Source organism: Condylura cristata, unplaced genomic scaffold, assembly GCF_000260355.1.
Source record: "Condylura cristata isolate star-nosed mole 26May11 unplaced genomic scaffold, ConCri1.0 scaffold00002, whole genome shotgun sequence".
Lineage (NCBI taxonomy): Eukaryota > Metazoa > Chordata > Mammalia > Eulipotyphla > Talpidae > Condylura > Condylura cristata.
The window spans coordinates 12,165,011-12,175,592 of NW_004567103.1; the positions used below are offsets into that span (position 1 = coordinate 12,165,011).

Here is a 10,582-nt window from a genome sequence, read left to right on the forward strand (position 1 = left end):
TCGGGCTGGCTGTGCGGGTCGTACGGTGGAGTCTGCCCGGCTGACAGGCCTTCAGCTGGGGCGAGGGCACTGTGTCCTTCTCTCTCCCATCCGCCAGCCCCCAGAAGGCTCCCAGAACTATCCATTCCATGTGGCCCCAGGAGACACCAACTGCCTTTCACAACAGGCGCTTGGACAAAGCTGGTGGACACAGACATGAAGCTGCTTGGGTTAGGGCCCCTTGGTTTTACCCGCGCTCCTTGAGTGAGAACCACTAGGGTGAGTGGCAGCCTGTCCCCCCAGCACCCCTCCCCCAGCCCCGAGCAGGGACTGAAGGACCCCGGCAACCCAGAGGCCTCCTATTCGACTCAGCTCATCCCAAGGCTCAAGTGGGCCAAACGGCCATTTTACAGACTTTCCAACAGTGTCTCTTGAGTTGGAGGCTTGAGATTCCCCTTTCAAGACACTGCTCCTTTGCTTTAAGAAAAACGCAGTCTAGAGCATTCGTAGAAGCTGAGCTCTCCTAGGAGAGCTCTCATAGGAGCTGAGCTCTTACCTGGAATGGAAGAGTCGTGGGGAGCCGTGCTGCCTTGGCTCACGAAGCAGAGGTGCTTGCCCCTGGTTGCTGGGCCTCTCTGCAGACATCTGGAGATAGAAGAGAGGCGCCCTGGCCCAGCTGGGGCGAGCCCCCCTCCCCGCGGGAAAGGCAACCTCGCCATCAAACCTTGAGCATCTCAACCTGGGCTGTGGGCGGACGTTTCACAGGTTCTCACGTCACCGGCTCCGCCGGTCCCCAACAGGGTTGCGTGTGGATCACGGGGAGGGACAGGTGTGCACACGAAAGGAACAGTGGGAGGACTGGCCAGCTTCCCAGGGTAGGACAGCTTCGGGTCAAGGGCCCAAGATGGCATCAGTGCAAGACGGAGTCACTTTGGTTTTCCTGTGGCGGTGGGTCCCCAAGTAAGAGGAGCAGAGGCTGCTTGGGGGCCAAGGGTGGGGCCCCGCGAGGTTAGAGCAGAACACGAACATGCCTCAGGGGTCCGTGACTCACCGGTCTGTGGGGTCAGCTGAGGAAGAAGCTGCCACCTCCAGCTGTTGGGGCCATAAAGGAGGGGGGTCACCCACTGGCCCCACGGGGTGCCTCCTGGGCTGTCCTCGGTGGGGGAGGACACAGAAACACAGCACACACCCCCGAGCTCTCAAAACTCAAGTTTTATTGACTTCCAGTGTTCCCCTCTCTTCTGAGCTCAGCCCAAAGCCAAGCTGGCTACAAGTCTCTGAAATGTCACCGGGGCAGGCAACACCCCGGCTCCACCACTCCCCTCCCTGGCCTCTGGCTCCCCGGGCAGGGGGGAGGAGAGGCAGCTCATCTGTGGTGTTAGAGAGAAAGAACGGGCAACAGGGTCAGAGGCCAAAAAAGCCAGACAAGCAGCAGCAAGCCCGAGCTCCCTTCACACGTCCGTCGCGGCCCCACACGCTCCAGGTGGGGCCTGCCCGCCCCAGCTCCCGCCAGCTCAGGCCACCAGCCTCCCAGGCTGCTGTGCCCTGCGTCGTGGCTCTGCCCCGCCTGCCACAGAAGACCCTCTCCCGGGTGGCGCTGGGTTCTGATTTGTACTCTCGAATCCAGCACTAGCGACAGGTGTCAGGGAGGCCGAAGCTTGGACTATAACCCCTTCATCCACATTATCGACACCCCTACCAGAGACAAATCAAAGGACGAGATGCTCCCATCTCAAGCAAGCCACAGGCCCACCGGGGCTGGAACTACATGTCCCAAGATGCACAGCTCCGTGACCATGCACCACTTCCCCCCCAAGCATGATCTACCAGAAGGGAGGCAGGGTGCACTGCATTCTGGAGCCTGCAGTCTCCAAGGGACAGCACCAAACACCCAGGGAGAATTTACAGGCTGAGACTACAGACCCGCCCCACCCGCCACCCAGGCCCAGCTCTACACTCTGCACGGGTGAAGGAGAGGAATGAGGGTCCCCTCCCAGCACACGGGGGAGGGCGCTGTCCTGTTGGAGCTGTGCAGCAACTCTGGATCCTGGACATTCAGCTCAGAACACATCTGGGGAGAGAGCAGGGTGGGGCGACAGGAGAGAGGGTCAGCGGCAAGCTGTGGAGGCCGGAGCCATGCATGCAGACTGGGCTCGCCCTGTGGCCTCTCCCTGAGCCCTGATGCATGGTGAGGGAGGATCCTCGGCCAGGCCCCACCTAAGCCTCCCTCGGGGTCACCCTAGCCCTAGCCCACCTCTCCAGGGTTAACAGGCCTCACCTCTGCCTAGTCCCGAGGCCTGGGGCAGGCTGAGGCAGCAAGAGGAAGGGAGAAGAGTGGGCTCCGGCTCCGAATCTGGATGGCTGAGGCTCCCGCCCACCCAGCTAGCCTCCCGGGGAGACCCTACGGGCCTCAGCATCTTCCTCTCCACACTGAGGCCTCCTCAGGGAAGGAAGAGGGAGTCCTAGCCAGACAGCAGTGAAAGCAAGCGGTGCAGCCTGCAGGGAATTGCTGAGAACAGTGCGAGGAAGGACAAGCAGCACCACAGGAAAGCAACAGAGACGGTCAGAGCTCCACACGCACAGAAACCAGGGGAGGGTGTCGGCAGCTGGACAAGGAGTCTCCCCACTGTAGCTGCTGACTCGGCTCAGGCTCCGAGAACCCCAGGCCAAGTCCTCCTTCCTTGACATTATCAGCAACACTGGTGGCAAAAGACCTGGGCACAGCAGGCCCACCCCAAACCTCCAGTGCCCCCAGAGACTCCCCACCTAGGAAGAATAAGTGCGTCCCTGCTGCTCAAGCCCCCCCCTGCCCGAGACCCCACCCTGGAGTCACCAGGCACTATCAGCTGCGGTGGAGCACGGCAAATCCCGAGTCCTTGCTGGAGTGCCGCTGGGCCTGTGTGCCCGGAGGGAGCAAGGCACTGGGCTGGCCCCGCAACTCAGGCCGCGCTCCTGTCTGTCTCCTGCCAGGAGTCAGACTGTGCCTGGGCATCAGAGGATGAGGCAGCGAGAGGTCTTCTCTTCTGGGGAAGGGCTGGGTCTGGCTGCCTCAGCCCCTGCGCCCTCGAGGGTGCCCCCCACACCCGGGTCTTGGTACAGGGCCTTGGGCTTGCCCTGCTGTCGCTGCTGTGCCCCCCGCCCACCTGCCGGCTTCTTCCCAGCCGCCTCCATCTCTGACAGGCTGTAGGCCATGGCGAGCTGCAGGTCCTCGTCGTCAGAGAGGTCGCTGTCAGAACGCCGCGTGGCCAGGCTCTGCTGGACCTGTGTGCCCCCGGATCTGGAGGTGACTGACGGCTGCTGCTCACGACGGCTCAGCTCCAAGCCCAGCGCCAGGTCGTCTGGGACACCTGCAGGAATCAGGGCTGCCATGAGGCTCTGGCCCGGGCCAGCTGCCTGCCGAGCTACTGAGCTACCGTGGGCAGCAAGGACCCTGCAAGACAGCTTACGGCCCTCCTGAGGAGGGGCCTGTGCACTCTGGCACCCAGGTCCAGGCCGTGAGCATGAGCAGGCATTCAGCTCTGCCGGGACATGCTGTGTCTTCATAGTTAGGCTACTCAGCCTCCCTCAGCCCTCCTGCCTCATCCATAAAATGGGCATGACGTCAAGTCGCTCCACTGGTGAAGGAAGAGAACCCGCGCAAAGCAGGACACACATCCGCTTCCAAAGTCGCGCCCGGGTGTAATGGCCACGTCCTGGGGAGGGCAGGCACGGTTCTGCTCCTGGCATCCTACGCCCAAGTCTCACTCCTGGCTTTGGGATCAAAGAGCCTTGGGACTAGGACTCCGGGGGAGTTTGGATTATTTAACTGTGCCAAGGCTCTGCCCCCTCAAATGAAAACTAGGGCACAGTCCTCTGCCCAGCTTCTGCCCTGGAACACAGCGGGGAGGGCGGGAGTGATTCAGGCACAGTAAAGTGCTCTGCAAACACCAGGCCCCCTTAGCGGTGACTGTGAGCCCACAGCCCTCTGAGACTCCCCAAGTCCCTGTCTGGGCCCCTCCCTGGGGATGGCCATCTCCACCAATGCCCACCCACTCCTTGGGAACACCGGGAGGGGTCCTTGGGGGAGTGGGCTTTGGGGGCGGGGCTCCCTGCCAGCTGGTGGGGCTGCGGCTCCTCCTCACCGTTGATCGTGACCGACTTCAGCTGCCCGTCCTCCTCCACTTCCACCCGTTCCTGCCCGTTCTCCATGATCCTGTGGGAGACAGCTGGGTCCGTTCAGGGGCACAGGCATGGCCCAGGCCCTGGACGCTGCAGGACAGATGGGGCTCTGGGCTCTGTGGTCTGGAGGAGCCACCTAGTTGTGGCGGCTCCCTCTCCGCCCCTCATCCCCAGACCAACCCCCCGCCCCCCCCACACACACACAACTTACCTTCGGGTAGTAATGCGGCGTCCTTGGACAAAGGTGGTGGACGTGGAAATAGAACGAAAAGCGCCAGCCCCAGGGCTGAAGGAGAAAGATGAGGAGGAGAAATCTGGCATTGGGACAGAGGAGGAGAGAGGAGAGATGGTTAGATGAAGACCCTAATCTGCACGTGGATGCGGCCCCTCTGCAGGGTCTCCCTGGAGAGCTGCCAGAGGCAGGGTCCAGAGCTGAGAAGGCAAGGCCCTGAGGGACCAGGCCTTGAGGGGCAAGGCTCCAGGACTCAGACCTTGCCAGAGAGGGAAGGCAGCACTCACCAGAACGCCCCGGGAAGGAGGAAGAGACCGTGAAGAAAGGCCTGTGTCCAGACGCCCAGTTCTGCAGTTCTGAGAAGGGACCCATGTCGTCTGCAAAAGTAAGTGGATTAACAGTTCTCTCGTGGCGAGCCCCCACCCCCCAAATGTGGGCGCGCTCCTTTAAGGTCCAGAAATAGAGGCTGCTAGACACGGGGTGCATTTCTGAGATGATTTTTTTTCCTTCTCTCTCTCTTGGGCTTATTTACAGGTTAAGTTAATCCCTAACTTTGTACGTGAAGCAGTTCAGCGTCCACAACAAAGAATAAAGGAAGGAAAGGGGAAGGGAGCCAGAGGGGGTGATGTCGGGCAGGCACAGCCACCAGCCCCGGCCCTGCTGATTACTGTCTAATGCCAACTGGGCCTCGGTTTTCTCATCTGTACGCGGGGATCAAATGATCCTCCTTGCAGAATTCATTAGAGGGTGAGGAGAGGTAAGACACGCGGCACATATTAATCATCCAAAGTGGCCTCTGTTGTTCTGTGGTGTCTTTCCCATGATGCTCTGGGTCTGGCTTCCCTGGCGCTCACTGTGGAGGTTTAACAATGCCTTATTGTTGCCGGCACTGACTGACTGGGGAGAGTCTCTGAAGCGGCACTGTGACCACGTGGGTTCTGGCCTGTGTGAGGTTCTGTCGCAGCTATCACTGGATCCACCCTCACGAAACCTATGTCCGTGGGATTCTGCTTTCTGCCCAGCCGCCACAGGCCCTCCCACTTGATAAGGCCCTCCCTGGAGCCCCCTCAAGCTTAGTCAGAGGCTTTCTGAATCCACTCACCAAAGAGCTCTGCAAAAGGGTCTCCACTCCCGAAGAACTCCTGGAAAACCTCCTCGGGGCTGCGGAAGCTGAAGGTGAAGCTGGACCCACCCCCACCGGCTTCCGTCCGAGATGGGCCAGTTCCTGGAAGAGAGGCAGGAGGAGGAGTGGGCCAAGGGTGTGCAACATGCCCTGAGCCAGGGGATGCCACCTCAGAGGTGGCCAGGAGCCCGAGGAAAGCATCCCTTGCGAGAATCCTCCCCCCTCTCCTGACCCACTTCCAATTCTGGGCCCCATGGTGTCACCCACCTGCCCCAGTCAGCCCTTCCCGGCCATAGCGGTCGTAGATCTCCCGCTTGTGCTCTGGAAAGAGAGACCAGGTCATTTCTCCCTCCCTCTGGGCCCTTCGAGGCTAGGACCCGCAGAAGACTGGCCAAAGAATGACACTGAGGGGCAGCAGAGAGCACAGGGACACGGGTTCGCTTCTGCAGCAGCTCAGCCTTCACAGGCTCCTTCTGGTCCCTAACATGGGCCCTGGGTATAATAACAGCATCCAGCTCACACTGACCCACACTGACTGCCTAGCACAGTACCTGGCACACAGCAATGTTTAATAAACACCACCTGTTACTACCTTACTACTAGTCAGAGCCGGAATGTCACCTCTTTAGAGCAGTCTTCTGGGACACCTTAACAAAAATCACTGTCAATTATTCCATCACAGCACCCAGCTGCTTTCTTCTGGAATATGTGTCACGACACATAATCTGGAATGTGTATTTACGTGGTGAAAGCCAGCCTTTCCTGACCAGGATATGATAAAGCCATCACAAAGAGACAATGCCTGCCTGTCCTCCTTTGTTCCCAGAGGCCAACAAGGGCCTGTCACCATAAGCAATCAGTGAATATGCTGAATGCGTGAGTGAAGAAATGAATGAACAGAAGGCAAAACTGAATACATATTCCAGTTCTGAGTGGCCTTGAGCAAGTGCTCATTTCTTGCAGCCTCTGTGACCTTGCCTGTAAAATGAGGTGGGTAAATCCTGCGTTGCAAGACAGCTGTGAACCCACCATCACCTGGCATAGAAGAGGCTCCGAGCACGCAGGTTACCTGCCCAGCATCCTCCCCCTTGACAAGACTCATGCTGTAACCACCAGATCCTGGGGGACAGGAACTGAGCATAGTGCATTAGGGGAAAAATAGGAGTGCTTTGCATGTAGTAGGCACTCATTTAAATTGAGGTGGAAAAGAAAAAAGTCCCAGAGTATCTGTGGAAGTTTTAAATGTCAGGTTGGAAAAAGGCCCAGAGGAGATGAGGATGGTGGCAGTGTGGCTTCGGAAAGGAATGCCATGGGCATGAGGTGGGAGTGACGTGAATCCCGCCCGGCCCTAGCCCTCTGGCCCTTACTGTCAGACAGCACTTCATAGGCCTCAGCCACCTCCTTGAACTTCCTCTCAGCAAATTCTTTATTATCGGGGTTCTTGTCTGGGTGCCACTGTAGAGCCTTCCGCCGATACCTGCAGGAAGTGTGATTAGAGGAGGGTCAGAGGCTTCTCCTGAGGGAACAGGATGAGCCACTTTTCCACTAACCCACCGCTGTCTCTCACCACTCTGACTCCAGTCCACCCCAGTTACGAAGTCAGCCTCTGCGGTGCTGCTTCAATACAGTCCTCCTGTCCCTTTGCTGCAGCCAGTGCAGACGATAATATGACAGTCAGGAAGGCTGCTCCTAACTTCTCTCTGGGGCTGGGGGCGGGAGGGCACTGCAGTGCTTGAGGGTGCGCATGGCCATGGAGGAATAGGGACACTGCTCTGTGCACATCACAGTGCCTCAGCGTCTTGGCCATGCATCCTGAGAAAGCCAGCACGCTGAGGCTGGGGAGGCTGAGGTTGGGGAGGGCCGGGAGCATCCGCTGGAAAGGGACCCCAGGGCAGCTCCCAGCAGAACTTCTTCACTCTGTGGACTCTCTTTCACCTTTCCAGGAATCTCCTGCCTCCTAGCAGGTGTCATCTCTGAATGAGACCCCCAATTTAAAGACCAGGTTCCCTTGCCCTGCTTCTGAGAGGCCCCTGAGGGGGGGGGGAGGTAGGGAGAGGGGGAAAAAGACTTTCTGATGCAGCAGAGGCACTTACGCCTTCTTGATGTCATCAGCAGACGCACTTCGGGGCACGTCTAGGATCTCGTAGTAGGATGCCATAGCAACTCGTCAGTGCTGGGTCTCCTTGGGGCTGCAGGAGAGAAGGAATCAGCCAGAAAGAACCAAGAGTCCCTTCCTGGGGCTGGACACCCTCCCTCCCCCAGCCCCCCCCCCCCTTCCACAGCGGCAGGAGGCTCTCCCAGGCTGAAACCAAGCCCGCTGGGGCCGGTGACTAGGCTCCCTCCTCGGGCAGTCTTATCGGCCCCAGCAGGCTGGTGTCACCGACTATCTCTCGCCTTCCAGGCCCGAAGCCCTATGGGGTCCTCTAACACCAGCAGTCCGGCCCAGGGTCGCCCCACCTGGCCGGGGGTCCCCCACCCGCACCTCCTCCGCTCGGAGTCCCTGGCTCCGGCAGCGCCCCGCCCCGGCCCCCCGCGGGGAACCGTCTGGCACCGGCTGCGGGCTCGCGGTTGCTGCGTAGGACGCGGTCGGGCAGCTGTGCGCGCGCAAGCGTGCGTCAGCTGCACGGAAACTACTAGACACCCCGAAGAGGCCGGTTCGGCCTGTCACTCGAGGGGTGGGGGTGGTGTTGCTGCAGGGGCTGCCGGGAGATGGGGCGGGGCGGGCTATTTCGGGCTTGCACCAGGACGACGTCACCCCGGCAGGGAACCTGGGCGACGCGGTTGGCTCCGGCTCCGACCTGGCGTGACGCACTGGTCAACAAACAAGCCACCGGCCCCTGGCCGCGATGCAGCTTTCCCATAAACACGCTCCAATATGGATGACTACTCCCCCCGGAAGTTATCATTACCTCGAGGACTCACAGACGCCTGCTGATCCCGGTGCCAGCCCCCGGGTGCTCCGGAGGGCTGCCGGGCTCGCCCTGCCTTGCCCTGGCGCCGACCTCGCCTAGCCCTAGCGTCTCCTGGTACCCTCACCTCTCCTGTCAGAGCTGCCGCTTAGTACTTAAGCGTTTGTTTGACATTCAGCTCCCCCACTAGAATGTCAGTTCATATAACAGACTGTCTTTTTTCTCACTAGGCTATCAGGCAGTCGTGGGGTTCAGATATATGCACATAAGGCATCCCCGCACAGCCATACGAAGAGATAAATAACCCCATAAAAATGGGTCCTCCACAAAGAAACTATGTGAGCAGTCATGGCACATGAAGAAGTGCTCCACATCATTAGACACCAGGGGAGTGTAAATTAAGCTACAATGAGATACTCCCACGAGGGCGTCTAAAGATAGAAACAGTGATAATATCCAGTGTTAGGATGTGGGGCAACTAGAACTCTCACATATTGTTGATGAGAGTATAAAATGGTCGAAATCACCTTGAAAAAAGTGATTTGGCAATCTAATGAATTCATACATTGACCTTCTTTTGAAAAAGGTATTCATAGGCATTGGATGATTCATAATGCATAGAAGGACCCCTTGTTTACAGTTTTGACACTTTGGGAGATAGTAAGGCTAAAGGATAGGGGGAAATGCCCTCGACTCAAGGCTTTTCTTTTTTCTTCCCAAACTGATCCTGAGTAGATCTCTTTCAGGGTAAAAGGATTCCTGGGTTCAAAGGGACCTCAGTGAACTTTCCAGAATTGGTTCCTGCTTGATAGCATCCAGGCCAATCCACAGCATTAAGTGAGCATCAACTTACTAGATGCTGCCCGGATATATAAAGAATATGGCCCAAATCCTGTCCCTACAGAGCTCCAACTTGAGAAAATGGCAGCCTGTAACATTAGCCTACTGGGAAACACCAAGGCTGTGGAAACAGACAGGCCTAGGTTTGCAACTGGGTGCTACCTTGTAACTTGGGAGTTTTGTGAGGGTTCAGGGTTTTTTAACCCCTAAATACAAGTAAGGCCTAAGGCTATTTGAAAGATGAATTAGGCATGACACATAGGTATTTATACAGAGCTCTCTGGCATCATTATTGGCCTAAGCAGTAGTGGTTAGGTGAGTCCTGAAGAGTGTTTTAGGCTGGGTGACCCAGAAACGCCTCACCAAAGAGAAGATCTTGAGCCAGCATGAAAGAAGAGGGTGGTGTGCATGTGTAAGGGTTTCCTGGCTGGTCCCAGTAGGAGCCTGCGGCCTTCATTTGGGGAATTCCTATTGCATAGAGCTTGATGGAGACAGGTCACCACCTGCCACAGAGCCCCAACACTTTCTCTCCCAGACTTCTTGGCTCCAACGGTGCAGACAAAAGACATAAGATCTGCCAAAGGGGAAGCTCTAACTGGGACTTGGATCTGGAGCAAGTCACAGAAAAGCAGGGGCAGTTAATTCGTTTCTGAGGCGTGATGGATGTGGAGTCAGCAGCGGCCTCTAGTGTCTGAAGGAGGAAGTGTCAGCCGCGGTCCTGGGAGGGAGGGGGCTTCCCTGCAGTGGGTGAAGGGTCTGAGACAGGCTGTCTTGTACTTTGACCTTGACCCTGGTGTCGGCTGTTCAGTTTCCCTTGGTGTCCACCTGTTTTTGAGCCTTATCAACTCTCTCATCAATTCTGTGTGCTACTCAAATCTCTCAGATTTAGGACAGAAGAGAGGGTAGTTTTCCTTTTTTTTTTAAAACTTGCCTGAGTTAGTTTTTGCTGTTTACAAGAGTCCTGACTGGCTTTGGTATAAGAGGAAGGACTAGGTTATTAATTCTTTCCATGCTCTTCCAAATTTTTCTTCTTACTTCTGTGATCTTAACATTTTTTTCTAACCGTTACTAGCTATGTGGTACTATATTAAGAACAGGGATACAAAGAGGTTTAAGTTCTAGTCTCTGTATTCAAAGAAATAAAATCTAGTTGGGACATGGATAGCTGAGGAAATTATAGGGGACACGTCTAAGAGACAAAGGGTAGATTTCCTTTATTCACAAAAATTCCAAAAAATTAATAAGACAATGCAATTTTAAGTGGAGAAGGATTTCCAGGAAAATGCTGGCTTTTTTTTTATTAAAAAGTTTATTTTTACATCATTTTTCACATTTTTTTTT

General features: G+C 56.8%; 1 protein-coding gene and 1 pseudogene across 7 annotated transcripts in view; both read right to left on the minus strand.

Annotated features, from left to right (window-relative positions):
• Window positions 1-1,173: 1,173 nt before the first annotated feature.
• Window positions 1,174-8,174, minus strand: DNAJB2 (DnaJ (Hsp40) homolog, subfamily B, member 2). 6 transcript variants are annotated; one of them, XM_012728279.1, is made up of 11 exons: window positions 7,975-8,174; window positions 7,586-7,681; window positions 6,860-6,969; window positions 5,760-5,813; window positions 5,472-5,594; window positions 4,657-4,746; window positions 4,349-4,451; window positions 4,101-4,171; window positions 3,123-3,326; window positions 2,258-2,286; window positions 1,174-2,050 (listed from the first exon to the last, which is right to left on the minus strand). In XM_012728279.1, exons 2-10 carry the CDS (start codon window positions 7,648-7,650, stop codon window positions 2,264-2,266), a joined length of 843 nt encoding a protein of 280 aa, XP_012583733.1. In that variant the 5' UTR covers window positions 7,651-7,681; window positions 7,975-8,174; the 3' UTR covers window positions 1,174-2,050; window positions 2,258-2,263. The 6 variants fall into 6 exon arrangements, 5 of the variants coding, with proteins under 5 accessions (XP_012583733.1, XP_004674321.1, XP_012583729.1 ...); XR_001145701.1 differs by having other exon boundaries at window positions 2,258-3,326; XM_004674264.2 differs by lacking the exon at window positions 2,258-2,286.
• The window catches only part of LOC101636958, a 12,405-nt pseudogene continuing 9,698 nt past the window's right edge, over window positions 7,876-10,582 (minus strand). Inside the window, exon 5 of the transcript XR_193488.1 lies at window positions 7,876-8,290. The product of XR_193488.1 is annotated as a tubulin alpha-8 chain-like (transcript). The remainder of the gene's footprint in view (window positions 8,291-10,582) is intronic.